Here is a 27,755-nt window from a genome sequence, read left to right as displayed (position 1 = left end):
AATATCAATTTTTTTGCAAACCAAATGTTGATTTTTTCTCCACAATAAAACCCAAAAAAAATCTGAGCCACCACTTAACAGTTAACACACGGACTCCTCCTCTTGAACCATACCCTCCAAACATACCGTTAAAACGAAAGGCTCATCTTTAACAACCCCTCTTTTCGCACAGTTCGAGTAACTCTCTACAGCGACTTACATTTTTCATCGCTCTTCTCTTTCCCATAAACCCTAATTTCTCAAGAATTGGGAAGAAAATATGCAAGCAACATCTGTTGTATTCAATACCAAGCCGGTTCTAGCTCCAATTCATGTCAAGAGTCGATACAGCGAACCGTCGTCTTCCTTGGTAGCATCTCAATCCAATTGGGTTCACCGGAAGAAGAGTATTAAGTTGCGTCCTCGGAGGCATCCTCAGAATCAAGCTTATTTCATCCAGCATAAGGTATGATAGTCTTCTTGATCTTTTCCGGGTTTTCTTCCTCTCATTTGACTAGTTTTATTGTTCTTTCCCGGGTTTTCTTGATTTAATTGACTAGTTTTCTTGTTCTTTTTCGGGTTTTATTTGTTCTCAATTGACTTTTGTTGCTTCAACGTGTCAAGAATCAGCAATAGTTGGTTTCTTTGTATAGATAAATTGCCCCTGGGGCTAACTCAATTGGCATTATTTGAGGAGCAAGTTCTAGCCCTGCCCAAGCAAACCACTGGCATAACCACATATATCCTAGGGTTTAATCCCTTTGAGTGTTTTGTATATTTCCATTGAAGCAAACTAAGTCTCGTGTTTAAGTGGAAAAGGTTAGAGGGGCAGACCCATTTAAGTGTTGAAGGATATTCGCCGAGAAGATGGTCCAAATGGATTTCTAATCATCAAATAGAAAAGAAGTAATGGTCAAGAATCTGCAATAGGTGTTTACCTTCATAATTATATCGTTTGGAACGTGTTTATGTGCACTCATTGGAGTTTTGAGGTCTAAAACTTGATTCAATGTGTACTTTTTTCTTCTTGTAACAGTGGTGTGTACCAACTTGTTAGCACCTCGACTATTCTACTACCACGTGCTACTTCCATTGTCAGAAGTACCAAGTAACTCTACTTACTAAGACTTAGGTAGATGGGAAGAAATCACCTAGTTCTTTTTGTTTTGGTCTCTGCTGATATTTGAACGTGAGATGTCATGGTTTTCCTGGTAGATTTTTGGACATTGGCCACTACACCACAACCTTAGACATATTAGTCATTTCCTACCTCGACTTCAATTAATTGTTATTGAATTGTCTGGATTCATACGAGGTTGATAGTTCTGGTTTCCCTTTACAGTGTGTGTATAGTGATCTTCATATTTTTGTGATACTTAACTTTTCAAAATAACAAAAAAGTGTTTAGATGGATATAACATTTACTGTGTCATATTTCACAGCTGGAGAATATTATAATTGCCCAATTCTTTATGAGGCATCACAAGTTCACGTCTCTTTTGAAAACCTATTTTTCCCTATCAGAAAGAGAAAAGTTAAAAAATGTAGCAGCCGGAGATATATGTGCTAGGATAAGGCTTTTGAAACCATTTTGGTGTTCTGCCTGTTCAACTTACTCTGTGATAACTGATAAGGGGTTACTATATGATGAAAATGTAGATGATGGTTTCGGACTTGAAGACGAGCCAAATGAATGTATATTTTTCTTTTTAATGGTTTCTGGTTTAATTTTGTCTCTTTTCTTTCTTTTCTTGATTGAAGATTGCATCCTTCCAGGGGCGTAGCTACCCTTTGGCTAGGGTGTCCAATTGAACACCCTTCGTCAGAAAATTGCATCGTATCTATAAGAAAAACAATAATTTAAATGGTTAAAGAACACATTTTGGACACCTTTGAAAAACAATAAAAATTTTCTAGCTTAGTGATTTTAGTCGTTCAACTCTTACTAAGTTCTTTGCAACTTGCAGTTCGCGGGTTCGATTCCCATTATGACTTTGATTTTTTTCTCTTCATTAAAAATTTAAATATAATTTAAAAGAATTATTTAATTAAAGTTAATAAGAAAATCCTATTTATTTATTCCATTAAGCTACTAAAAGTGAAAATACTTTATATAAATTCTCTTTTAAAATAACTTGTTTGATTCTATTATTTATTTTTCATTCTCGTTGTTAGTCATCAGAGGTTTGTGAATGTTGAAGCATAAAAGTGATTTCACTCTAAACTGAAATATCTCTCTTTTTCTTTATTTGTTCACTTCCTATCAATAAACGTGACACTAAAGCTGAATATTACGTAGTTTGATTTTAAAAATTTTTGGTACATTTTATTAATTAAAAAATTAATCATTAATGTCATGTAGTTTGATTTACAAAATTTAAGTACCCATTCTTTAAATTATTTTTACGAGCTATGAGATTTTTGGACACCTTTCCTAAAATTTCTGGCTACGGCACTGCATCCTTCTGTCGATGACACTGTCATTGTTAATCTTTTACCTTTTTGTTAAGTTGCAGAATGTTCAGGGAAGATGTCTTCATCAGAATGTGGAACAATTAAACAGAGCCAATATATTATATCGGAGGCAACCTGTTTCGTGCTTTCTCTATCCTCAAACCAGACAAACTCTTCCCAAAAGACCAAAAAATGGGGTCTTTCTTGACAAGTCTAGCTTTCATCTGTCAAAGCAGCTTCGTGCCAACATCTCTGTAAGAATTATCCTTCAGCAGTATTCATGGTGGCCTTTAAGTTGTTATATGATGGTTTAAACTCCTGATAAATCTGCTATTGTATTTATTGATGATTAAATGCTCAATCAAATATTTTTAGGGTTTATTAAATAAGGACATGCTTTAATTAGATAAAATGCCTGTTGAGCTTGTCTCATTGACCTGGCCTTTTAGCATTGACATTATTGGTTGGAATTTGAAATGGTTTACAGTGAAGAAGTTGAATTGTGCAAGGACCATGTATATAGTTTCTTAATGGTAAATCCCTATCTCCGAAAATGTTCCCAATTCCTCTTGTCTCGATGATGACGGCAAACAGGGAACACACTCAGTTGATGCAGCACTGTCTAGATCAATGAAGGGTTGATCTGTAAATGTCCTTGTGAAGAATGATCGAAGTATTATGCTATCTCTGGTTAAACTCTTTTGGTGCTCCTATAAGGATGTTGCATGCCAAGATTTTTGGGCTTGTTAATCTAGATATGTTATATGTATATTGCGGTACTATTTGTTATTTCTTTACTTCTTATCACAAGTTTAAGAACTAAAAGGCGCAGTTTTGATTAGCTTCGTATTTTAAATTCCAATTGTTCAACTATATTTCTTAAATTTTAATTGTTCGTCTATATTTGCCTAGTTTTGGTCTACCATAGAATATCATTTCCAAGCCAAAAATTTGCAGGTCCCACGGGCGACTGTTGGCCCAGATGAACCTCATGCAGCAAGTACAACATGGACAGAGGGCGTCTTGGAGAAACAAGGATTTGATATGCTTGATCCTGAAGTAGAGAGAGCAGAGTTTGAACAATTTTTGAGTTCTGAACTTCCATCTCACCCGAAATTGTACCGAGGGCAGCTCAAAAATGGACTTCGCTACCTTATTCTACCTAATAAAGTTCCTCCAAATAGGTATGTTCCTATTAATTTTTGAAAGGATTGATATACTTTGATTATATTATAACGATTCCAAAAATCTCGTGTTCCGCCCTTGTGAATAAATGTTGTTTATGGATGTTACTTCTCTTTGAATTTGGGAGAAACTCATAGTCAAATATAATCTTCTTCAACTTCCACTTTTTTGATAAATTAAGGTATTTTATAACAGCACACCAAGTTAGCGTTAAAATCTATAATGCAGTCTGTGTGGCCTTTTATTACAATATTTCCTTTAATCTTACCTAACCTTATCTACCCTCATCTTTCAAATTATCCTGACTGTACAATCACACTGCATTCGTTCTTACACCATAAGAATATATGAAATAGGGGTGATCTTTAAAATACATCCGCTGATTAATTTGAAACTGCCACTGGAAGGTAATATGAGAGATGCTGATCAAAACTGTCAAGAAAACGAATTGACCAAACAAAATTAAAATATTGTACAACCCTAGACAAGAGAGATTGCACCTCCAACTTCCAACCTTAAGGCCGTGGGTTATAGTCATCATGGAAGCAAATTATCATACAGAAAAAACCAAATGTTGTATGACCCTGGACTATCCTTTAAGGGATTAAAATTGGTTGCTGGCCCCCCTCTTCCTCTTTGATAAGTAAATTTGATTGTTGTCATGCTATAAAAGCAATCATGTGATTGTGATTCTTCATCTCTTTTTATCCATGTTTAAATACAGATTTGAAGCACACATGGAAGTTCATGTGGGATCAATCGATGAGGAAGATGATGAGCAAGGAATTGCTCACATGATTGAACATGTTGCTTTTCTTGGAAGTAAGAAACGCGAGAAACTTTTGGGAACCGGGGCACGATCAAATGCTTACACAGATTTTCATCATACTGTGTTCCACATCCATTCACCCACTAGCACAAAGGTTTGCCAAGTTTTCATGTTATCATGCCTTTGAAATTTGTTGCTTTTAGTTAGTTTGCGTCACATGCATTTTGATTGATCAAAATTTCTCCCTCCAGGGCTCAGAAGGCGATTGTCTTCCAGTGGTCCTAGATGCTCTGAATGAGGTATTAGTAGTTATTATTTTTCATTTGCTTCTTTGATTGCAGCAATCTCGCTTTTCCTAGAATCTTGTGTACCATCTGATAAAATCCTTTCCCTCATGTCTTAGTGAATAAGCCTATGGTTAATTGTTTTAAGCTTTTTTTTTTTAAAAAATAAATGTAGATCGCTTTCCATCCTAAGTTTCTCGCTTCGCGAGTTGAGAAAGAAAGACGTGCAATACTGTCAGAGCTACAAATGATGAATACTATAGAATACCGTGTCGATTGCCAGGTAATTAGCAAGATGATCATAATCATCTTTTGTTTGCTTTTATGTAGTTCATTAGTTTGAAGTCCTCATACTAATAAAAAACGATTATCTTCTCATGCTTTGTTCATCTCAGTTGTTACAACACTTGCATTCTGAGAACAAGCTGAGCAAAAGATTCCCAATCGGGCTGGAAGAGCAGATCAAGAAATGGGATGCTGATAAAATCAGAAAATTTCATGAACGTTGGTACTTTCCAGCAAATGCCACCTTATACATTGTGGGAGATATAGATAATATTCCACAGACCATTTACCATATTGAAGTACGTTTCTTTGCACACAGAAATGTTTGTGTCATTTTGTAGAAATTTCCTGCAACTGTATCCAGTACTTACAGAGGAATATCTGCAGGATGTTTTTGGGCAAACGGAAATGGATAATGAGTCTAATTCAGCACCAAGTCCAAGTGCTTTTGGTGCAATGGCTAGTTTTTTAGTTCCCAAGCTGACAGTTGGACTCTCAAGCAATTCCACGCATGACAGGTCATCTGTTTCCTTGGATCAGTCCAAAGCATTGCGGAGGGAGAGGCATGCAGTGCGGCCTCCAGTTCAGCATAATTGGTCTCTTCCTGGGCACAACGATGATGCTAAAACGCCACAGATATTTCAGCATGAGTTACTACAAAATTTCTCAATTAATATGTTTTGCAAGGTATGACTGGACCTAGTGTTGAACTCTTGTTGCGTAATTTCCTATTTTGATTTTTTCAGTGTCATTGTTATATTTCTCTTTCTTTGTAACTATTACTTAGTAGAGTGTACTATTCTTCTCCATTTATGGTGGAGTCTTTTCTTTCTTAAAGAGAATCTAGAATTTCATTTATTCAGCAATATTATAAAGAACAATTGCTTTAGGAAAATCAGACTGCTAGTCTTATGTGTGGAAATTGTTGTTTCTTTTTCCCCTGGTGTAACTTCAACCTGTAAAGCTCTGCAGGTGTTTTTTATTGTGATTTTACACAACCATCAAACAGTCTAATACCCTGTCCTGTTTATCTTTGAAGTATTTTGCAGTGAGGGGATGGGTTAGGGTCAGTGCCAGCTGTAGAAATAAGTTTTTTGGTTTTTGAGTTTGAATTTTGCTGTTATTGTCTATAAGATCATAGTAATGTTACCTTCTCACCTTGGGGTGAATACACCAGCCATTCGCACAATGTCCATTCTCCTCTTCGATAATCGGAAAGAAGAGATCTCACTCTGAAATGACCATGTGAAACTGATGTTGTTCGATCCTTATCAGATAGTTATTAGATCCTTATCAGATAGTTATTATCAAATTATTCGATTTGCATTTCATTTATGGTGGTGCCTGTGGGTTTATATAATGTTCGTTCTTCCTAGCATTTCTTTTTTCAATTTCCTATATGAGTTTCCTTCTTGTATCTGCATTCTCTGATTTGCTTTTTCTCTTATTGTTATTCTTTCCTAGATTCCTGTGAACAAGGTCCGGACATATGGTAATTTGAGGAATGTGCTAATGAAGAGGATATTTCTTTCTGCTTTGCATTTCCGTATCAACACTCGGTACAAGGTGCATCTATGTAACTTTTGTCTACCTCTTTTTGTCATTTTCTATTTTCTATTACCTTCTTACACTTTACCATATGATATTGAAAATAGGCTTTCAATCACGCCTCAAATGTTTATCAGCCTATGTACTTATTTTTTATGATTCTTAGTTTCCTGAATGGGACTAGTTGTTTGATGAAAGGTATTTTTATTCCCGAGAAGGCATATGTTTACTATACTAGAGTTGCAAGGATGACTTTCCTATATGCAAACTGAGAATTCTGCTAGTTAATTTTCTTTCGAGGGGGTGGGTGGTGGGGGAAGAGGTGATTCTTCTGTATAATGTAACAGTTGAAATTCAAATTTTGCAATTTTATTGTTTGCTAATTTTTGAATTACTTTTTAGAGTTCAAATCCTCCATTCACCTCAGTTGAACTGGATCATAGTGACTCTGGAAGGGAAGGGTGTACTGTGACCACTCTCACGGTGACTGCGGAACCTAAAAATTGGCAGAATGCAATTAAAGTTGCTGTGCAGGAGGTTTGTTCTGCTATTTGCTTCAGTACAGCAGTTACTTTTAGTTTTTTTCTTTTGATAATTTGTTTGTTATCCTCCTTGTCACCATTGTACTCTTCTTGATTATGATGTTTGTTTTTGTTGGAGATATAAGCAAGTAAACAAAAGTATGTTCCCTCTAAAGCTTAAGTTTTCAAATGAAATGGTTACACACTTCAAAATGGTATATTTGCTTAGCAGAGATCCTGGGTATCACTGCTACCCATCAGTATTAATTATTAGTTTTTATTTATATTTGCTTGACTCATGAAATAGAATTAAGCCCGCACATAAGAGTGTGTTAGAGTCTTGAAGATATAATCAAGTAAACAAAAAGTTATTCTTTCTAACAACTTAAGCTTTTGAGATGAGATGGTTGCACACTTCAACATATCTTTCCCTTGCAACTTTTGTATTTTTATTCAAAAAATGGATCAAGGCTGTACTTAGCGATTTTTTGATGTCTCTTTTCTTTTCATTTGTTTTGATGGGGATATTCATTTTACTTTATGCTGATCATATAGGCTCTTCTCATCTTCCCACCTATCGTTTTTCTTCAACTTTGATAATGTTTTCCTATATATGGTAAAGGTCCGAAGGCTGAAAGAATTCGGAGTCACAAAGGGTGAGTTAGCTCGTTATACAGATGCCTTGCTAAAAGATAGTGAACAGTTAGCTGCTATGATCGACAATGTTTCATCAGTGGATAATCTGGATTTTGTCATGGAGAGTGATGCACTTGGCCATACTGTTATGGATCAAAGTCAAGGGCATGAAAGCTTGCTTGCTGTTGCCGGAACTATCACATTGGAGGAGGTAATCTTCTAATTAGTGCTTTTACACTTGCAGTTGACTTTTATTCTCCACATTGTGTTTTTAGATTATCTTGGAAATTCTATTTCAGTCCAACTTGTTGCATTCAATCACAGTTATTTGATGTTTATATGATGAATAAGCGTTAATTATTATTACTTACTGAACCTGCATATTTTTTCTCCTTTGGTGCATACATGATATGATCTCTTAATCCCTGACCAATATGCTACTCAGTCCATTGTGCCAACCATATTTTATACTTCTTGAGCTTTCAAAACTGTTGCTTCTTGGTGCTTGAAGTCTTAATGATATGTTCTATGACCTAACTGCATTTCAGGTAAATGCCACTGGTGCTGAAGTGTTGGAATATATTTCTGATTTTGGAAAACCATCAGCACCCCTTCCTGCAGCAATTGTTGCATGTGTTCCGACAAAGGTGCATGTTGAAGAAGGAGGAGAACATGAATTCAGAATATCTCCAGAGGAGATAACAACTGCTATCAAATCAGGTCTGAAGGAACCAATTGAGCCAGAGCCGGAGGTTGATTTTTTAAGTTCTCTCATCTTTTAACTGCCTTTTCAGCTCTTATTTTGTTTATGGGGCAATGGGCTCTCTTAGCTGATTGCTCAGGGTGCAAACTGCTGCAGTTTACTCCAAATGTATTCTCTTAACAAAGTCTAATTAGTATGGATTTTTGTTTTCTTTTTCCGATCTGAAACCTCTCTACCTCTGCGAGGTAGGGGTAAGGTGTTCGTACACTCTACCCTCCCCAGACCCAACCTATGGACTGTGGGATTACACGGGGTATTTTGTTGCTGAATTTTGTTTTCTTTTTCTGACCTAAAGCATCTCTACCTCCATGAGGTAGGGGTAAGGTCTGTTTACCCTCCATAGAGACTCACCTGGGGGATTACACTGGGTATGTTGTTGTTGACCTAAAACTCTTTTTCAAGTTGTAAAGGCAAGGTAGAGGTTTTTCAGTCAACAACTCGTAGATGATTGTTCACTGTTTTTTCTTGATGTTTTCAGCTTGAGGTGCCGACTGAATTGATCACGTCAAAACAACTTGAAGAACTGAGGTTGAAGAGGTGCCCGTCCTTTGTTCCAGAGGAGACAAATTCAAATATCACTAAATCCTATGACAATGAAACTGGGATCGTTCAAAGACGCCTTTCAAATGGTATTCCTGTAAATTATAAGGTAGGGTCATGTACCATGTTCAAGTTATATTTAGATTCTACTGTTCGTCTTGTTATCACCTTCAAAAGTCTGAAATTTTAACATTACCCGGTGTTTAGGATTATTTTGATTCATCTAATCGGGTTCATAAGCTCATTCTTTTGGTGTACCCAAACGAATAAGAATTGATTTACAAGAAACTTCTGAGATCTTGCAACCAAATGAAAAAGAAAATAAAAAATATGACAGTTTCCTGTTTTCTTGCTTGTTAGTTTCTCTAGTTTTTGATTTTTTAGTTGTAATTTGATAGATTACAAAAAATGAAGCCAATTGTGGGGTGATGAGACTTATTGTTGGAGGTGGACGGGCAGCTGAAAGTTCTGATGAAAAGGGATCCGTGATTGTGGGTGTTCGCACTCTGAGTGAAGGGGGCCGTGTTGGAAACTTTTCAAGAGAACAGGTAAGGATCTATTATTCTTGATGAAATTGCCCACATCTTGTCTGCTCCTTAAATAGTTTGAGAAACAGCAGATTTCTAGTGTGTCCTTTGTTTTGATCGAAGTTTATAAAAGTATGTCCTTTGTGTTGATCGAAGTTTATAAAATAGAATAATGATACTGCATCAGGATGATATTAGCTCTTTTAGTTCCTCTTTGATCTGGCAAATTCTTGCTGGTTCTTGTACTATAGATCTTTTTTTTTTCTAATTATAAGTTGTATCATTAGTCTTAATTGTGCACTTACTCAACTGATAGCCTAAATTAGTTAATATTCAATACTCTAATCAAAGATGAGACTGTACACAATACTTCTACATGTCCTTGACAACTTGTGGACAAATTGGGGCTTCTTATATTATGTTCTTCGGACTTGGTGTGTTATTGAAGACAACTTCTCCTGTTCATTTGGTGTGATTTTCACTTTCTTCTAACCAGTCTAACCTTTTCTTTTTATGAAAATTTTCCGTGGTCTATAGATTGTTTATTATTTGCACATATTTGCATCTGCAATGGAAGTATTGGTGGTTGCCATGCAATTAAATCTTTGCTGAATCTGCATAGATATTGTCAGGAATGACATCTGTCAACTTTTTGGTCTTTTATGATGTGTCTCCAGGTAGAGCTTTTCTGTGTGAATCACCTAATAAATTGCTCACTGGAGTCAACAGAAGAATTTATCTGCATGGAGTTCCGGTTTACTTTACGAGACAATGCAATGCGTGCTGCTTTCCAGTTACTTCATATGGTGCTTGAGGTAATTTAAACAAAGACAGCATATTTAGTAGTTCATACAATCATTATCAATACTAGATACAGTTCTGCATTTGTGCTCAATGTTGCTTATCATCCACCACATGATTTCCCGGAAATAAAAATGGCGCCTTTTGACATTACCTAGATGAAAAATGGCAGTTCAATTTATGCTTCACCTTCGAGTATTGCCAAGGTTTTGTTGTAATTATTGGGTTATCATATCAAGCTGCTTTGTTTTCTAACCTGAAACTTTGCAATGAGATGTTTAAAGTTATGATTTGCTGGTCAAGATGTGTGTAGTCACTCTGCTAATCATCTGTACTATTTAGAATACTAACTTGCTATTGTGTTGTTAAGAAATATTCTCACTTAAGTTAAATATGAGTGACATGCAGCATAGCGTTTGGCTGGATGATGCATTTGACCGAGCTAAACAGTTGTACATGTCCTATTACCGCTCTATCCCCAAGAGTTTAGAACGCTCAACTGCCCATAAGCTCATGCTAGCTATGCTAAATGGAGATGAGCGTTTTGTTGAGCCGACTCCACATTCATTGCAAAACTTAACGCTGGAAAGTGTAAGAGCAGCTGTGATGGATCAATTTGTCAGTGACAACATGGAGGTGAGCTTTGTCTTCTTTACAAAAGTATTTCGATAAGTTTTTTTTGTCTATTTATTGTTCTGCTCATTTGAACATAGTACCTCGGTGTTTGTTGATTGTGTTTCCTCTTCATTTGATTGTAATTGTCCTTTGTTAGGTGAGTATGGTTGGAGACTTCTCAGAGGAAGATATTGAGTCATGTATTCTTGACTATTTGGGAACTGTCAGACCAACAAAGGGTTTTGAGAGAGCACAGCAATACAGCCCAATCTTGTTTAGCACTGCTCCCTTTGGTTTGCAGCATCAACAAGTAAGAAAAGATTGTTTCTCGTCATATGTTTTTTTATGCCTTTCTTTGGATGATCATATTGGCTCTTGGTGGTGGTTTCTTGTGGTATATGTTAAAATTTCTATGTTAAAGATCTCAATTCTATTGTAGGCCAATGATTTTTCATGCTTTTATAATTCCAATTCTTTCCTTCATTTTTTTCTAAACTGTAGTTCGTTGCTTATTTATTACCAGGTATTTTTAAAGGATACAGATGAGAGAGCATGTGCTTATATAGCCGGCCCTGCACCAAACCGTTGGGGATTTACTTTTGAGGGGAACGATCTTTTTGAGTTTGTTGGCAGTCCATCTCCAAATAACCGTGAGTGTTTTCACCATATACTTGGATTCAATGTTGCAACAAGTGTCAAATTTTTGAACTTATTCCAAAAAAATTTGTGACAAGAAAATGTAACCTGATAATGTCCCCATGGTTGCATAAAGATTTCTTTAATCTCGTCTGTAGCATGTCTAGAGTTGAAAAAAAATGATGTTTCATAAAAGCATCATGATAGATGGTCGATGTGGACATTATAAGTTACTGCATTTTCTTTCTTCTGTGGATTCATAAGCACGCTAGAAATTTTCATTCAGTTTTGTGTGTTTGTCTCATTTAGTCTCTTGCAGTTTGTGAAAGAAATTCAAAAAATTATTAAAGCGTAATAGATGAACTCTATGATCTCGCAATTGTAGTAAGAGGATATCGTTGAACTTTTTTATATGCTTAGTAATAAAAAAAGTGTAGTAAAGAAATATGAGTTGAGAACACCATTGTCTGATGTGTGAAAGAAATAAGATGAAGCTCAAGGTAGTATTTGGGTTTAAAAGAATTATTGTCTATGGCAGCGAGAGGATCATTTTAAACTTTTTTATACACACCTGACATACCAATTATGGAGCTATGGAATCAACAATATTGGAATCTAATCTTCAGGAGAGCTTTAAATGATTGGAGTTAAGAAGAGTAGCTGCGCTTCTCAATACTTTTGAAGCTTTCAAAAGGTAGAACCATGGGGGCTGTTTCACTTACTTGGCAAGGAGGGAACAAACTGAGTTTTTCAGTGAAGTGAGCGTATTTATGGCTATGTAGTTTGGGTGATCACCAAGTGATTTGGCCTGGGAAACAAATTTGGAAGGTCACATCCCCTTTCAAAGTATCATGTTTTGTCTGGCTGGTAGCTCACAAGGCTTGTTTTACTCCTGAGAACTTACAGAAGGACTGGCATTTGGTTTCCAGGTGCCTTCCCTGTAATGACGCACAGGAAAACAATAGTCACTTGTAGAGTGATGACTGATCAACTGTGGCAGTTGTTTTTGACATTGGGGAAGGTGAAATGGGTAATACCAAGAAACGCTCTTAACCTGTTGAGGTGCTAGAATATTCAGCAGGGAGTAAAGCAAAATGGTGGGAAGTCATGCCAGTTTCTATCTGGTGGACAGTGGGGAGAGAAAGAAAATCAGGTGTTTTTAGGGTAAGCAAAAACTCTATACGGGAGATCAAGCCTGATTGTATTTTGTCATTGCATTTCTGGTGTAAAGATTTTTCGGTAGAGTAGTCTTAGTACACTAGAGTAGGAATCTTTGTAACTATATATATATTACTCATTGAATCTTTTGTAAATCTGGCTCCCAGCACACATGCTGATGAATTGTTAACAACAACATGCCCATGTAATCCCACAAGTGGGGTCGAGGGAGGGTAGAATGCACGCAGACCGCACCCTACCTCATAGAGATAGAGAGGCCTTTACTGGTAGACCCTTAGCCTAAATATAGCCTGCCAAACAGTTTGAATTATGTATTGTTACCATTATCGTGAAAAAAAGGTGGGTAGTAAAGAAAGATGAGTCAAGAACGCCGTTGTCTGAAATGTGGAAAAAAATGAAATGAAGCTCAAGGTATTATTTGGGTAGAATAAAAATTATTGTCTACAGAAGGTGTGATTAGCTTGTCTCCCTCCACTCTGAAGTGCTTATTTTCTCAAATAATGTGAAACCATTTGTGGAACTAGTGAATGACTGCCTTTCCTCAACTGGTTTAGTTGCTTGACTTTGACTACTTGTCTTTTTATCCATACATGCCATTCTTTTCACTACACTCATTCGAAGTCCTTTGTAGCATCGATGTTCTTGCAAATCCTAGTTTACTATGTGTCTTTATAGATGAACTAGTTAATGCATGTATACAAGGTTCTGCATTGACATAACTCAGACTGGTTCTCATACTTAATCTGCAAAGCTTCCTAAGAATGACAGAGTTGATGAATAATGCATGTATGAATGGTATAATATGTTAGTCATCAACATAATTCAAACGGGTGAATTTCTTTCCAGATGAATTGGAACAAAGCGGCACAAACCTACAAGGACGAGTCCGTAATCATCCTCTATTTTTTGCCATTGCAATGGGTCTGCTAGCTGAGATCATAAACTCCAGGTAGATTATGAATTAATTTGTTTACTCATTCTTTTTTTCCTTCTCTTGATTTTAAATTATATGAGAAGACATGCAGTCTCTTGGAATTCATGCTAACCTAGTGAAGAACAAAACACAGTTGAAGCAAAAGGTCTATATGGCGATACCAACTAGTTGGGACGACACGTTAATCATGTTTATTTAAAAGTTTGTAGGTCTCTGTAGGGTAAATTTGGGACTTTCTTTTTTCTTTTTTCAGAAGCAAGTGTGAGAGTTAGAGAGCTCGGTATTTATCTTAAGAGATAATCTTTTAAGTACTTGAAGTGAACATGCGCAAATAGAGCAAATTAGATATAGGGGATTCTTGTAAACGCTACTTGGGATTGAGGAATAATTACTTGATGGTAACTGTACTTTTACTGCCACTATGGTGGTAGCGAGTTGTCAAATAAACTGAAAGCTCTATTCAGATGACACAAAAAAGTACCTGTTAGTCTGTTACATGTCGCCATTTGCAGCTAATACATTTCTGGTTCGTGAATCTTGAGGGTTGCTATAACTTGCTCCCTCAGTTGCAATGTTGTTTCTTTGGTGCTTATATTACAATATAACGATTGTGCAGGCTTTTCACAACAGTTAGGGACTCTCTTGGATTGACATATGATGTTTCATTTGAACTTAACCTCTTTGACCGGTTGAAGCTTGGATGGTATGTCATCTCAGTGACTTCAACTCCTGGAAAGGTACAATCTTTTTTCTACTTGAACTAGTCTATATAACAGTTCGAATTTGTTTTCTCAAGACTGATTGTACCGAGGTAATTGGACCGGGTTACAGGTGCACAAAGCTGTTGATGCTTGCAAGAGTGTCCTAAGAGGTTTGCATAGCAACAGGATTGTACCGAGGGAATTGGACCGGGTTAGTTTCTTTCCTTGTGAATAATTTTTAACAAAAGATCGTTCTGCTTCAGGTCTCAGCCACTATGTGAGTCATTTCCTAAGTTTTATACTAGAATTTCGAGATTATTGCATGTGATTGACCAGTTAGTAAAATGGAACTGAACTAAATTCGGACTCTTCTCTTCCAGGCTACAGAATTTTTTTAGATGTTAGTTAGACATCATATTGTCTAAACTAAATTCATGTGGTTTACACAATTCTTTTCTGTATAGGCAAGACGAACGCTGCTTATGCGACACGAAGCCGAAATTAAGTCAAATGCCTATTGGCTTGGATTGTTATCTCATTTACAAGCGCCTTCTGTACCTAGGAAGGTATTGCTTTGTTCTTAGTTTATTGTTCCCAATGTACTATTTTATCCATAACCAAAGAGACATCACATGGAAACCCAAAAGTTTTGCAGTTCTATTGTTTAGCTATGTTATTTTTTGAGCTTTAACTTCTTCTATCTTTTTTTGTTTGTTATCAGGACATCTCTTGCATCAAAGATCTCACTTTGTTGTATGAATCTGCCACCATTGAAGATGTATATGTTGCCTATGAGCAGTTGAAGATAGATGAGAACTCTCTGTACTCCTGTATTGGTATTGCTGGGGCTCAGGCTGGAGAAGATGTTTCTGGTAAAATTATTCATATTCCTCCTTTTCTGTAGTCTCAATTCAGGTGTACTTGTGTGCTCTAGGCAACTCTTATTCTACATTTTGTCATTGACAAATTGAACTGTTTGTGCAGCCTTATTAGAAGTGGAAGAAACAGATGAGGGCCTTCAAGGTGTTATTCCCATGGGACGTGGGTCATCTACTATGACACGTCCAACTACATGAGTCATTAGTGGAAAAATCGTTGATCAGTTAAGGTACAACTCTTGACTATTTCATGTCATCAAATATAGGTATTTCTATCATTCAATTTCTAGGAATTTTTTTGAAGGAAATTTGTTGTGAAGCTAAGCCTCTGAAAAGGAATTGATGATCTGACACTGATAATTGGTAGTATATAAAAATGTAGAAGAAAAAGGTAATAATGAGGTGTTTCAGTAACATGAGATTCAAGCTCTAAATTTAGATGTTTTCACTTACTGTTATATATGGTTTGAATCAAGAGAAAATGTTTGTTCACAGAGGTCTTAACTTTATGTTGTTTCTACTCATGCATCTCTGTTAAGACATGGAATAGGTTTGGATCTTTAATTCCTTGTACTCTCTTCTTTTACGAGAAATGTGTATCGGATTGAGTCACACAAAACGCCTTAGATGATGTAGTACTAGTTTATGCCATGTCCATGGTTTTTTCTAGCCTTACAGGTTCGGTCCATTAATCGTTTTACATTATCTCACAATGGTTCGCAACTTGCATTTAAACCACATTTTGCTCTTTTTCTTAGGTTGTAGGTTATCATACTCGCACATAACGTTTATGTGACAAGCTACTAGTGTATCTTACATGATTATTGACGACATGCGGCTAAGAGAAGGTTTAGTAAAGATCTTTCAAGGTCTGAAACCTGCAGAAGTCTCAAAACAATAAGCAATTGGAGCAACCTTGTATGATGGTTTTCTGAAAGAACTACTTTTCAAGGCCAAGCAAAGATGATTTGCATGTACCAACCTGTTGAATGATAAAAGTCCACGCAATTTTTCTTTCTTTTTTTTTCACACAGATCGAGTAGCAGTCGGTATCACTGTTATATTTGATGTATAGATTCTATAGTTGGGTTTTTTTTTCTTTTTTACCCCCTGTATTTCTTGAGTAAAGTCAGCAAGTGACAGATCACAGTTCATGTATTGTGTACATATGTAATTGCAGATGCAGAAAATACTTGCATTCTTTGCAAAAGCACCCACTTCCATTGTAGATTTCATTTCATTGGGTACCTTCCAGGATTACTAGTCGGGAGTAAACATCAAATTAATACATTTGATCTTCTCCACAGTCCTTTAAAGGTATGATTAAAATTCAGGTCAAAGCCCCCTAAAATTGACACCTAAACTTCATTTTAGACACTTTTAAGTAGGATTCTATTACGTCATTTTAACATTTTTTGTTGAGTTGACATATTATGTGTGTTACACTTACTTTGAGCGCGTGAAAGGTATAATTTTATGATGTTTAAACTTTTTTATTTCTTTTTTCTTCCTTCTCTCTCCTTCCCAAACTTCCTCCACCATATACCATCACCTTGCCACCATTGTATATTCAACTTTGTCATTTCTTGATGTGAAAAATTAAATGAATTATATATATCAACAAAAATAATTTAAGAAAGGATCGGAAAATATGTCTAGAGCATATATCTTCTTCGTGATATTGAATTTTTTCCACCTAATTTTTTTCGTAGTTTCGCCGGAAAGTTTACTGAATCCTTCAAATGTTTGTTGGTCTATTTTCACCTCTCTATTAAAAATTAATTTTTTTCAGATTCAATTTTTGAAATACTAATTTTCTACTTCTCAAAGCTTTTAACTGTTTCTATTTTGATAAATCCATTTCAAGTAAATTCATGAAAAGATTTGATTTTACCATGGATAAAAATTTTTGGGATACTTTATAACTTTCAAAACGAGCAATTTCAATGGTGTAGGTGATTGAAGAAAAAGATGAATTTGAAGGATTAAAGAGATGGTATAGTAAGATTACGAGTATTTGCTTATGACCCAAATTGATTATATAGATTTGAAGAAAAAAATGATAGTAGTGATAGAAGAAAGCATCATAGCAATAGTGGTTAGAGGAGGAGAAGTGGAAATGACGGAGGAGAAAACTAAAGGTGTTGTACATTTTATTTTTTTTTATTTTTCTTCTTCATTGAAAGGTAATTTTTAAATTAATTAATTAATTAATTTTAAAATAGATTTTTATTCATAATACATTTTTTGATAATTTTTTTTATATGTATATGCCACATGTCATTATTTAATTCGCTACTTTGACATAATTCACACATTCTATATATTTGGCTAATTGTAAAAACGTGTCAATATGATACATCGTCCCCCTACTCAAGGTGTTTGAAATGAATAAGGCCTACTTGAGGTGTCCAAATAGAAACTGATGCCAACTTTAGATGGTTATCGATAGGTTAGGCCTAAAATTGAGAACAAGAATATATATTCAAGTTTTATTTACTCCATAATTTAAAAATAGAACACATGTTCATACCATCCCAATCTCTTTTCTTGCCCAATTGAACTAAAAGTTTGTTCTCTATACAGAGAAGGGCCAAAAATGTATGTATTCCAACTCATTTCATTCTTTAAAATAATTGTTCTTTTCTCGTTGCCGTTGAAATATAATAATTTTCTTATATGACAAACTGAATAACTGAATATGTGTTTCAGTTATTTTATTCCATGGAACATCTAAATGAACACTTGACATGCATGGCACCAACATGAAGGTTTTTCACATGTATTTCACCCTTCTATTTACTATATTTTTAAACAAAGCAGCATCTCAGGTTGGAAAAGAAAAGCTCATCCTATAACTGACAAATCATATGAAGGGAAGATCAATTAGTCTGGATTTTACCAATTGTATCAAGCAGCATCTTAGAACACGTACCAAAAGGTACATTACACTACTAATATTTTTCCCTTCATTGGGAATATTGGCACCAATGCTAAAAAGGGTTGTGTTTTTGAACAATAAAGGAAACATCACTCCCTTTAAAACAGGGCTACTAAACATAACTAAACCAACTCCTGTCTGAGCACTAAAAAGAAAAATGGAAGAAATAATTGGACAGCAAAAACAATATGCATTTCCAGGAGCTCTCAGTCGTAAGCCTTGTCCCAATCGTCCACTACATCTGCCATATCGTCGATCCCCATATCTTGAGGTTTGGGAGGCAAAACTGAACCCCCCACTTGTGTCTCAGTAACAGGTTCCTTGATTGTAATAGATGCCCTGGGCAAGCTGGAAGCAATTTCAGGCTCTAAGACACTCCACCTATTAGACGAGGCAGTAGGTGGAGCTTCATTCGCCCTCCAGGCAGAAGGGGCTGCTAAATCAGTGGGATTCTTGGACCATTCTTCAGCATCCCATAGGCTCTCCCTCAAATGAGGCTCCTGGACTACAGCCTTCTTCCAAGGATTACCCTTAAGAGCTGCTGCAACTCCTCCCGCGTCCTTGGCTCCTCCAGAGACTCCCCAAACATTAGTAGTGGATGCCACTGCTGATGCAACACCACTCTGATGAACTACAGCAGCACCACAATAAGCCGACCCCTGGTCTAGCCTTCTCATAGCTGTTGCTGCTCGGGCAGGATCACTGAACACAGCCAAGGCATTCTTGTCGTTCAACCAGACAAGCTCGCACTCACCACCAAACCTGAGAACTAAAGCACTAATGTCTGCATCTCTTGGCAAGTCAAACAAAGCTACAACAAGCCTTGGATCCATATCCACCAGAGAATCAAAAACAGCAGGCTGAGCAATGTTATTGACAGTACAACCTTTAGGACCAAGTATACGACTTGGAGCTTTGGACTTGGGTGTAACATGTACAGCGATGAATCTTTTGGGCTCCCAACCAGCTGCATTTACTGAAAGCTTCCACCTTGCAGCTATCAGTCTAATTGCATCCCGCTTTTCTTTCAACATTGGGCAGAAAACATGAACTTTGAGCGCATTTAGCCCCCCTCTGCTTCTGCCGAGAACCAAAAACTTGCATCTTTCCTCTATAGACAACACCCACTTAGCGTCCCGCCTAAGAAGATCCCCCAGCACTTCAGAGACAGCTGCATTCTCACCAAAATGGAGGGACTCAAGATTAGGAGGGGTTATACCAAAAGCATCAGAAAGAACCTTTTTCTTCTCCATCTTTGCACACTCGTCATCACAAGTAAGCTTCCTCTGACCGAGAGGAACCTTCTTCCCATTTATTTCAATAGGTTGAAGAGATGAAGGCAGCTTGTGGATTATAGAGGCTTCGAGAACAGAGTCAACGATCTGACCTCCAGCATCACAAGGAACATTTGCTGTAATCCGGCCACAAGAACAAGTAATAGTAACAGGAAACTCACATCTAACATCAGGACATGAAGAAGAGGGATGACAGAGAGCAGTACATGTGTGCCTGCAATCTCTTCTAGGAGCACCACACGTCTGCCCACAAGAGGCTCTGGAGCCATTGCTGGGTCCAGCAGAAACATCACATGGCGAAGGATGACAAGTTCTAGCACATGAGTGCAAGCCACACTGCCTGGTCTTCCCACAAAGCTTGTTACATCGGATGTCCTTTGACCCGCAAGGTATGTTCCTTAAAATTACATGTCCACCAACGCACTCTTTTGCTACAGGAACAGCACATGGCAAGCAGTCTCCAAAATGGCAGCTGTGAGTAGGTGGGTGACCACAAGGCTGAGAAACCGAGCATGGTAGCTGACACGAAGGAAGAGGTGTGCCACAAGGTAGCGGAGGAGGGATTGATGTTCTCCCACAAGCACAAGTCAAATCGGTGAAAATTGTCTCAAGGCAGGGAGGGCAGTGACCACTGTGACAAAGCGACTCGCAAGAATGCTGCCCACATCTAAGCTTCTTCTCACATGCCATTGAACAAAAATGAGGATTCCAACCACCAGTTATGGAATTTTTTGGATTAGAAAGAGGGCAACATCGCTCACTACAACGGTGCCTTCCACAGTTCTTCTTTTGCCCACAAGGTCTATCACAAGTGAACTGCTCATCTTCTGCCTGCGTTCTGTAGCACTCCACTGTTCGAGAGGTTGACCCACAGCGGCAGCGTTGAGTCACAGGAACAAGACATGGTGCACAGTCACCAGAATGGCACACAGCTTCACAGCGATGTACCCCACAACGGAGACGCTTTCCGCAGACCTTGGAACAGGTTGGAATTGGATCCAAACAACTGTGCCTTTCTTCTTCCAAGCTGGTTTTACCGCAACAGCATGCCTTGACCTTGCTAGGCAACAAAGCACAGTCCCCACATGGCCCTGGATGGCAGAGCTCACGGCAGATGTGGTTTCCGCAACTAAGCTTCTTTCCACAAACTGAATTGCATGAAAAGACGCCATCCTCCATCTTGATATCTCCTTTCACACCCATATCTCCACAAAGAAGAGACTCTGTTTTCTTCTTACAAAAGCAATAGGCATCCACAACAATTTGACAATGGCCACAAGAACCAACATGGCAAGTCTGTTCACACCGATGACGCCCACAGTCAAGAAGCTTACCACACTGCTGTCCACATGTAAGAACGGACTTGCGATCAGAGCAACGAGTGGTAATTACTTCCTTCCCGCAGGGGCAACTTCTAGCTGGAGCAAATGCCTTACAAGGTGGACAAGGACCAGGATGGCATTGTAAGACACAAACATGAGGACAAAGATCCTCTTCACTCAGACCGTTCCCTGGAAGCTCCTTCTCAAGTTTCTTGCCACAAGGCTCTCCACATGAATGTGGAGTCAAGTATAAATCTGAAGGGGGGTCTTGCCTCTTCCCACAAAAGCAAAGATACCGTATGTCCCTGGATGAAGTGAGCTGGACTGATTGACAACCTGGGCAACGCCAATTAAACCTTTGATTCTTCTCCGCAGATGTGTCAACAGAAGTTGGAGCTCTTGCCCATTTCTTGGTACAATGCAGATGAAAAATCGAGTAGCAGCTCGAACATGACCACATGGGCGCAGACCTCCTCACCATATCGTAGCATATCATGCACTCGATGTTTCCCTTCAAAAGCTTCTCCTCTATTTCTTGCACAAGTTGAGGCAAATTAGGATCTTTCACCCGCTCTTGATTAATCCTCCCACTGACCTCCCTGACCGGCCTCTCCATCCTGTTCTCCTGATGATTATAGCTCCCCCTGCCCCTTCCCCTATACATCCCCCTGTTGAATTTAGGTTCCCCATAGGTCTGATTTTGGTTTTGAAATCGATTAACCGGTGCAGATGACACATTCTCATTGTCTCTTCCATTCCCACCAAACCCAGGGGTCACAACAGTGGTTGTTGTTACCGGGGTAACAGGGGCAGCTGAAAATGGAACAGTGTTGGTTGGAGCAGATCCCCTGGCTACCCACTCACGACGAGCACCACCACTTTGAACAACAGGATTATTGTTATTATTATTGTTTCTAGGCCGATTACTGTTGTTATTCCTTCTATTGTTTTGTGCAGGAAAGCTCATATTCTGACTTGAATTTCTTATTAACCTATCCAACGACAGATTTCTATACAGAAAAAAAAAGGGGGAAAATTCAGAAAATTGAAAAAAAAAAAAAAGGAATTCAATTTCAAACCCTAAAAGAAAATTTTTAAATACCTGATTCGATGAAACAAAGATCAAACAGCCCGCCGAAGACAAAATCCAGAAACAGAAGAGTTTTGATTCTCCGGAGTCGGCTACTGAATTTTCTGTGGAGAAGATGATGGAGGAGGATGAAGAAAAGAGGGGTAATGAAAGGTATAAATAGGGCTAAAAATTCGCCTTGGTGAACAAGCAAAAATTGAACAGCTGACATATTTACTTGGACAGGATGCCTGGTAGGTCGGTTCCCAATTTTCTTTTTAATTATTTTTTGTTTTATAATTTTGTGTACATTTCTAACAACATTATTTGTTCATTATTTCAAAATTTTAATAACACAAAATTAAGTAGAAGAAGAAGGACTACACTAGTTATAATGATTTTAAGAATGTAGAGAATTTTTTGATTTATGAATACGGTTGTTAATTTCAATGGTTTTTGAGTTTTTCTATAACGTTTTGAATTTGATGAAGATGAATATGTATGTTGATTTCTGTAATTGGTTGATGATTTTTTTTTTTTTGTGGTGGTTTTGGATGTGGTGATGGAGTGGTGGCGGTAAATAGTAGATGAAGGAGATGGAGAGAAAAATTTAGGTATTTCGCGCGCGTAAAACGGTTATAATGCACGTGTCATGTCTTGTTTGTCGTTTGTGTTTAATTTTGACACATTTTTAACTGACATAATTAGTTATAGTGTTTTTTCGGATGCACAAAATCTTTGACTCGTGAAGGCGTTGTAAGCTTCAATATCTTTTAGGGTTTTTTATAACATCTTTGATTTGATAATGCTAGAGTTGTGCGATGATTTTTATGATTGGTTAGTGGATTTCTTCTTGGTCGAAATATGGTGGCGGTAATAGTTATGGTGATGGAGTAGCAGCGACATGGATGACCAGGGATCGACTCCCCCTTAATGCCTTCTGAGTCAAGTCTGTCGCATAAGGCTTGCCTAGTGCAATTACATTCCATGTGTGGTTTGTAGACTATTACAAAGTGAGGGGTTTACCGAGTGCGCACAAAGTGCTCATCCGAATGGCAGAGGTTTTAGAGATTGCGGATTATCCTTTGTTCCAAAAAAAAGATATAATACACGTGTTATAATATTGTCAATCGTTTGCTTTTAATTGATATTTTTTTAAATGACACAAGTTAAAGTTATTTTTTCAGAAGTACAAAAAAATTTGACTCATGAATACGGTGTACAATTCAATTACTTTTGAATATTGTAACATCTTGAAATTGATGGCGATGGAGTTGTGTAATGATTTTATGACTAGTCAATGACTTTCTTCTTGGTTGAAATATGATGGTGATAGTGGTTACGATAAGGTAAGTGGATTAACTACGGAAATTCCGCCTTTTATTTTACTTATTATCATTATCTTCTATAAGTTTTATAAATTTTCAAAATTTCTCATTTTCACGCATCACATTAATGTACCTCGCACATCAGATTAGTGTATCTCGCGCATCAGATTAGTTTATCTCGCATATCAGGTTAGTGTATCATGTATAAAATGTAACTCGCGTATGAGATTAGTATATCATGTATAAAATGTATCTCGTGCATCAAATTAGTGTATCTCGCGCATTAGAGTAATGTATCAACGCTTATAAAATTGTATCCTTTTTTAGAAAGTTTTGTAATTATAAAATTTTTAAGGATAAATTGTAATTTAACTTTAAAAATATGTAATTTTTTAATTTGCCCTAAAAAAAGTACAAATGAATCAGGGATTAGAAGTTGCATTTGAGCATATGACCCAATTGAAAAATGTTGGTAGGTATTCGAGGCCCAATTTGCTTTGAGAGCCCAATACCCATCAAAAGTAATTGAAAAAATTACATGAATTAATACATTTTTTCAAATAATTACTGATTTTAGCGATACTTTTTGTTTATTAGCATTTATAGTAATATTGTGATAAATCTTTAATATATATTAAAGTGAATTATGTTTGCAATATATTTAAATTATAATTTTTTTTGAAATATATTATGTTTGTTTGGTAAAAAACTGTCACATTGTATTATAAGTGTATTTTAAATGTATGATAAATGTATTATCCATCATTAAAACTTGTATTATATTTGAATAATAAATATATCTTTGTAATATATATTAAACTTGTCTTATAAATGAAAAAGTGATCAAGTGGAAAAAAAAATATTATTGCTATAAATGGTAAATATTTTTTTATTATAATATATTTATGTAAGTTTCCCAAAGTAATATCTCATTCTTAAAACACAATCTTTCAAGATAATATTAGATTCAAATCTAATATTTCCTCATATATTTCTCGATCTTACATACGAAGTATATGATTGTCGGTGACCATTTGAATTAACTTATGAAATTTTAGACCGTTGTCTAACGTTTCATATATGATCGTCAGTTTGAGCAAAAAAGATCATTGTCTTAAATTACCGAATACTAAGTGAATAATTTATACATATTCAAAACAAAAAATGCAATAACATTTATTCATTCCCTATTAATTTTATAACGATTATAACAGTTAGATCAAAATTAGTGAGTTCTATCGGATATTTACGATTACTTGCACGTGGTCAAGTTGAGAAAGGGAGAATGAAGACAAAACATTAGCTAGCAAAGCATCCATTCTATGTCACATAAGAAAGCAACATACACACTAATTTGGATAGGATTTGCACACTAAATATTCACCACTCATTTCTCTTTGTTTTGTCAACTCGTATGTAATAATATATTATTACTGTTACTTCAAATATTGTTGTACTCATCTTTAAATCTTCAAACAAACTCCATTTCTTCTCTCTGCATTTCTCATTCTTCACAATATGGCTAGTCTTTCAGCTACTTGTCTCAGATTTGGCTGTTCTGTCAATCAGGCCCTGTTCAACACATCTCAGGTCAACATTACTAATAACATCATTTCACTATAACGACTAATTTTTCGTTTGAATACATTTTTCATGTTATACATGTTTGTTCATTGTAACAACATTTTGTTACAATAGTCAAAAGATATTGCGGTAAATGACTTCGTTATAGAACTATTTCGTTCAAACTTGTAATTTTGGGCAAAATGTGTGCAGATAAACGGAGGCACTGTGAAGTTGGTTTCAGTGGGTTGGGGAAGGACTAGTGCTGGTTTCCCTTCTCTAAGAACATCCCGCCTTCGTGTTGCAGCTGTAAATCTCCTTCTTCTTCGTTTCGCGAGTTTCATATCTTAATTATCCATTATTTTTTTATCTACCTGAACTATCACTCTATTAATTTTTATTGAATTATATCTCAATGCTGAGTTGACCAAATATTTGTTCCCAACTGACAATAGGCTAACATGTTTTAATAAAATAAGGGCCCGTTTGGATGGGCTTAATAAAAGCAGCTTTAAAAAAGTACTTTTGAAAGTGCTGAAACTTATTTTTAAAATAAGCAGTTATGTGTTTGGATAAAAGTGCTGAAGTTGCTATGCCAAACGTGAAAAGGGAAAAATGGAAGAAAGAGATGTTAGGGTTATGTTGTAATTTGGAGATTGTATAAAAATATTAACGGCAAAAAGATAAAAATGTGGTCAACTTAAAACAGCTTATAAGCTAAAAAAAAAAAGGACCCCTACCCCAGCTTTTAACTTTTGGCTTAAAATAAGTTTTTTTTAACTTAAAATAAGTTATTTTGAGTATTGCCAAACAGCTAAATAAGTCAAAAATCAGCTTTTAAGTCAGTTTGACCAGCTTTTAAGCTGAGCCAAACAGGCTCTAAGATTGATTGTTGAGATATGAAACTCGCAAAAAAAGGATTATTTTAATAGGTAAATAGAACAATGGATAGTTAAAGTATGAAACTCGTAAATAAGTATTTAACATTATAATCCTATTGTTGGTAAATGGCCTTTGCAAATGCATAGAAGTACTCTTTACATCGCGGCTGACTACATCAAAATTAATCTTTAGTGGCAATTAATTAACAATTGCCATTAAATATATACTTTTAACAGCAATTAACATTTTTTGTATGTGTCCTTAAAGGCTTTAGCGACATTGGATCTAATAACACTTAACTAATGTCGGTAAAGACTTGAAAACTCTTTATTAATGTATCTATTTATTGCCGCCACTCTGCTATGCTGTATCACATTTTATTTTAATTCACACTTACACTTACGTCCGGGTTCGAACAGAGCAAAATAGTAGATTCAACAGAATCACACGATTCAAAAGTCTTTCAAACTTTCTTAAAATGTTATATGTCGAGTCAATATCAGACAAACAAATTGAAACAGAAAATAGTATGAGTATTCACTCTCTTGATTGATTTGATACATTTTGCATGATGAGCAGGCAAAGGCAGAGACAATTGATAAGGTGATAAGCATAGTGAGAAAACAACTAGCTTTACCAGCAGACACTAAGGTCAGCCCTGAAAGTACTTTCACTAAGGACCTCGGAGCCGACTCTCTAGACACTGTGAGTAGTGTTGGATTCAGGATTTTTATTAAAACAATTCAACGTCTAGTTACTATACGTATATTTAAATATAATAATTTTAATCTTATATATACAGTACGAGAATGAGCCTTATAAGTGTTTGTAACGCGCAAACAGGTGGAAATTGTGATGGCCCTAGAAGAAGAGTTTGGGATTGCAGTAGAAGAAGAGAACTCTGAGAATATTGTAACAGTTCAAGATGCTGCTGACTTGATTGAAAAACTTGTTGAGAAGAAGTAGACATTTTTAATTAGGATGGGAAAAATGAGAATTTGAGTATTAATTTTAGCTTAAATTTTTATGGAATCGTTGTAATTCATATTCTTGGTCTTGGATTGCATTCTTTTTGCAATATTTTGGTATCTGAATGATGATGACTTTTCTTTAATACTCCGCTTCGTCCATCTTTACTGATTCGCTATATTATCTTAAAATATTTAATAATATTTATCCAACTTATAAAATTAATGAATAATTTACTGCTTCTTATTCCTTGTGTTAAATCGATGTCAAACGCCTATTATTTTATAGAAGAGTACTTTCTTCTTGTTATTATTTTTGTTATTCCATATGTTACTAATTAGATTTACGATTGCATTTTATTAGTTGAGTAATTATGTTACTCGTGTAATCCTCGAATAATTTTTTTTTGTTTCCTTGTAATATTGCCAACTATGACAATGATGGAGAAGAGCGTGCAGTTGTCATGATTATTAGAGGTATATCTCACTAAAATATTTGTATCATTTTAGATTAAAAAAATTTATAAAATTCTACGAGACGTGTTCAATTCGAATTGAAATTCTAGATGGTGTGTTCAGTTTCAATTAGAATTCTCGAAGGCTACTTAATCCTAAATCCTGATTTATGTTTGTATAAAGAATACTAAATTTCCTTGACATCTCAAATATCTCATTAACTTCTGTTTCGAGAAATACGTCACTAGTGGTCCTTAAATCATGGATAAATCTCAGGATAATAGAATCAAGGGACGAACATAATTGTACTGCAGTCTTTATCAATAAAATCATGTTTCTTCGTATTTTGTTTGTGATTGCAATTTAGTTTCAGTCACTTTAAATTTTGTTGTAAACAATCATATTACTTCCTCAATTTTTATTTATTTATCACCATTTTAGATTTAATATCCCTTAAGTTTATAACTATATTATTTAGTACTCCACTTGTCCCTAACTATTTATACATTTTTTAATTGACACAACTATTAAGAAAATAATGATTGACATAATAAGTTTATCATTTTGTCTCTATTAATTATGAAATGCATGAATTATAAATTTAAAATCTTCAAAAAGATCTAACTTTTTCAAAGTAATTAATTGAGGATACATTAGGTAACAAATTATAATTTCTTGATTTGTCAAAATAAATAA

At 35.9% G+C, this 27,755-nt stretch overlaps 3 protein-coding genes across 4 annotated transcripts; 2 read left to right on the top strand and 1 right to left on the bottom strand.

Annotated features, from left to right (window-relative positions):
* Nucleotides 1-80: 80 nt before the first annotated feature.
* LOC107014288 (stromal processing peptidase, chloroplastic) lies at nucleotides 81-16,495 on the top strand. Of its 2 annotated transcripts, none has more exons than XM_015214139.2 (25): nucleotides 81-445; nucleotides 2,496-2,687; nucleotides 3,391-3,617; nucleotides 4,343-4,541; nucleotides 4,639-4,686; nucleotides 4,847-4,954; nucleotides 5,067-5,255; nucleotides 5,344-5,643; nucleotides 6,421-6,522; nucleotides 6,907-7,041; nucleotides 7,648-7,872; nucleotides 8,210-8,413; nucleotides 8,903-9,073; nucleotides 9,363-9,512; nucleotides 10,169-10,306; nucleotides 10,701-10,928; nucleotides 11,065-11,217; nucleotides 11,431-11,557; nucleotides 13,569-13,671; nucleotides 14,273-14,393; nucleotides 14,488-14,568; nucleotides 14,822-14,923; nucleotides 15,079-15,229; nucleotides 15,342-15,465; nucleotides 15,994-16,495. In XM_015214139.2, the coding sequence occupies exons 1-24, from the start codon at nucleotides 260-262 to the stop codon at nucleotides 15,431-15,433; spliced, it is 3,732 nt and encodes a 1,243-aa protein (XP_015069625.1). In that variant the 5' UTR covers nucleotides 81-259; the 3' UTR covers nucleotides 15,434-15,465; nucleotides 15,994-16,495. The 2 variants fall into 2 exon arrangements, with proteins under 2 accessions (XP_015069625.1, XP_015069624.1); XM_015214138.2 differs by having other exon boundaries at nucleotides 2,490-2,687.
* Nucleotides 16,496-18,101: 1,606 nt separating this feature from the next.
* On the bottom strand, nucleotides 18,102-22,078 carry LOC107014703 (NF-X1-type zinc finger protein NFXL1). The gene is made up of 2 exons (XM_015214739.2): nucleotides 21,896-22,078; nucleotides 18,102-21,803 (listed from the first exon to the last, which is right to left on the bottom strand). The coding sequence occupies exon 2, from the start codon at nucleotides 21,758-21,760 to the stop codon at nucleotides 18,383-18,385; it is 3,378 nt and encodes a 1,125-aa protein (XP_015070225.1). The 5' UTR covers nucleotides 21,761-21,803; nucleotides 21,896-22,078; the 3' UTR covers nucleotides 18,102-18,382.
* Nucleotides 22,079-24,557: 2,479 nt separating this feature from the next.
* LOC107015495 (acyl carrier protein 1, chloroplastic-like) lies at nucleotides 24,558-26,751 on the top strand. Its single transcript, XM_015215788.1, has 4 exons — nucleotides 24,558-24,780; nucleotides 24,967-25,062; nucleotides 26,215-26,340; nucleotides 26,479-26,751. Exons 1-4 carry the CDS (start codon nucleotides 24,709-24,711, stop codon nucleotides 26,599-26,601), a joined length of 417 nt encoding a protein of 138 aa, XP_015071274.1. The 5' UTR covers nucleotides 24,558-24,708; the 3' UTR covers nucleotides 26,602-26,751.
* Nucleotides 26,752-27,755: the final 1,004 nt, after the last annotated feature.

Source organism: Solanum pennellii, chromosome 3 (genome assembly GCF_001406875.1).
Source record: "Solanum pennellii chromosome 3, SPENNV200".
NCBI lineage: Eukaryota > Viridiplantae > Streptophyta > Magnoliopsida > Solanales > Solanaceae > Solanum > Solanum pennellii.
The sequence above is the reverse complement of the archived record's forward strand: the minus strand, read 5'-3'. Positions and strand labels throughout refer to the sequence as shown.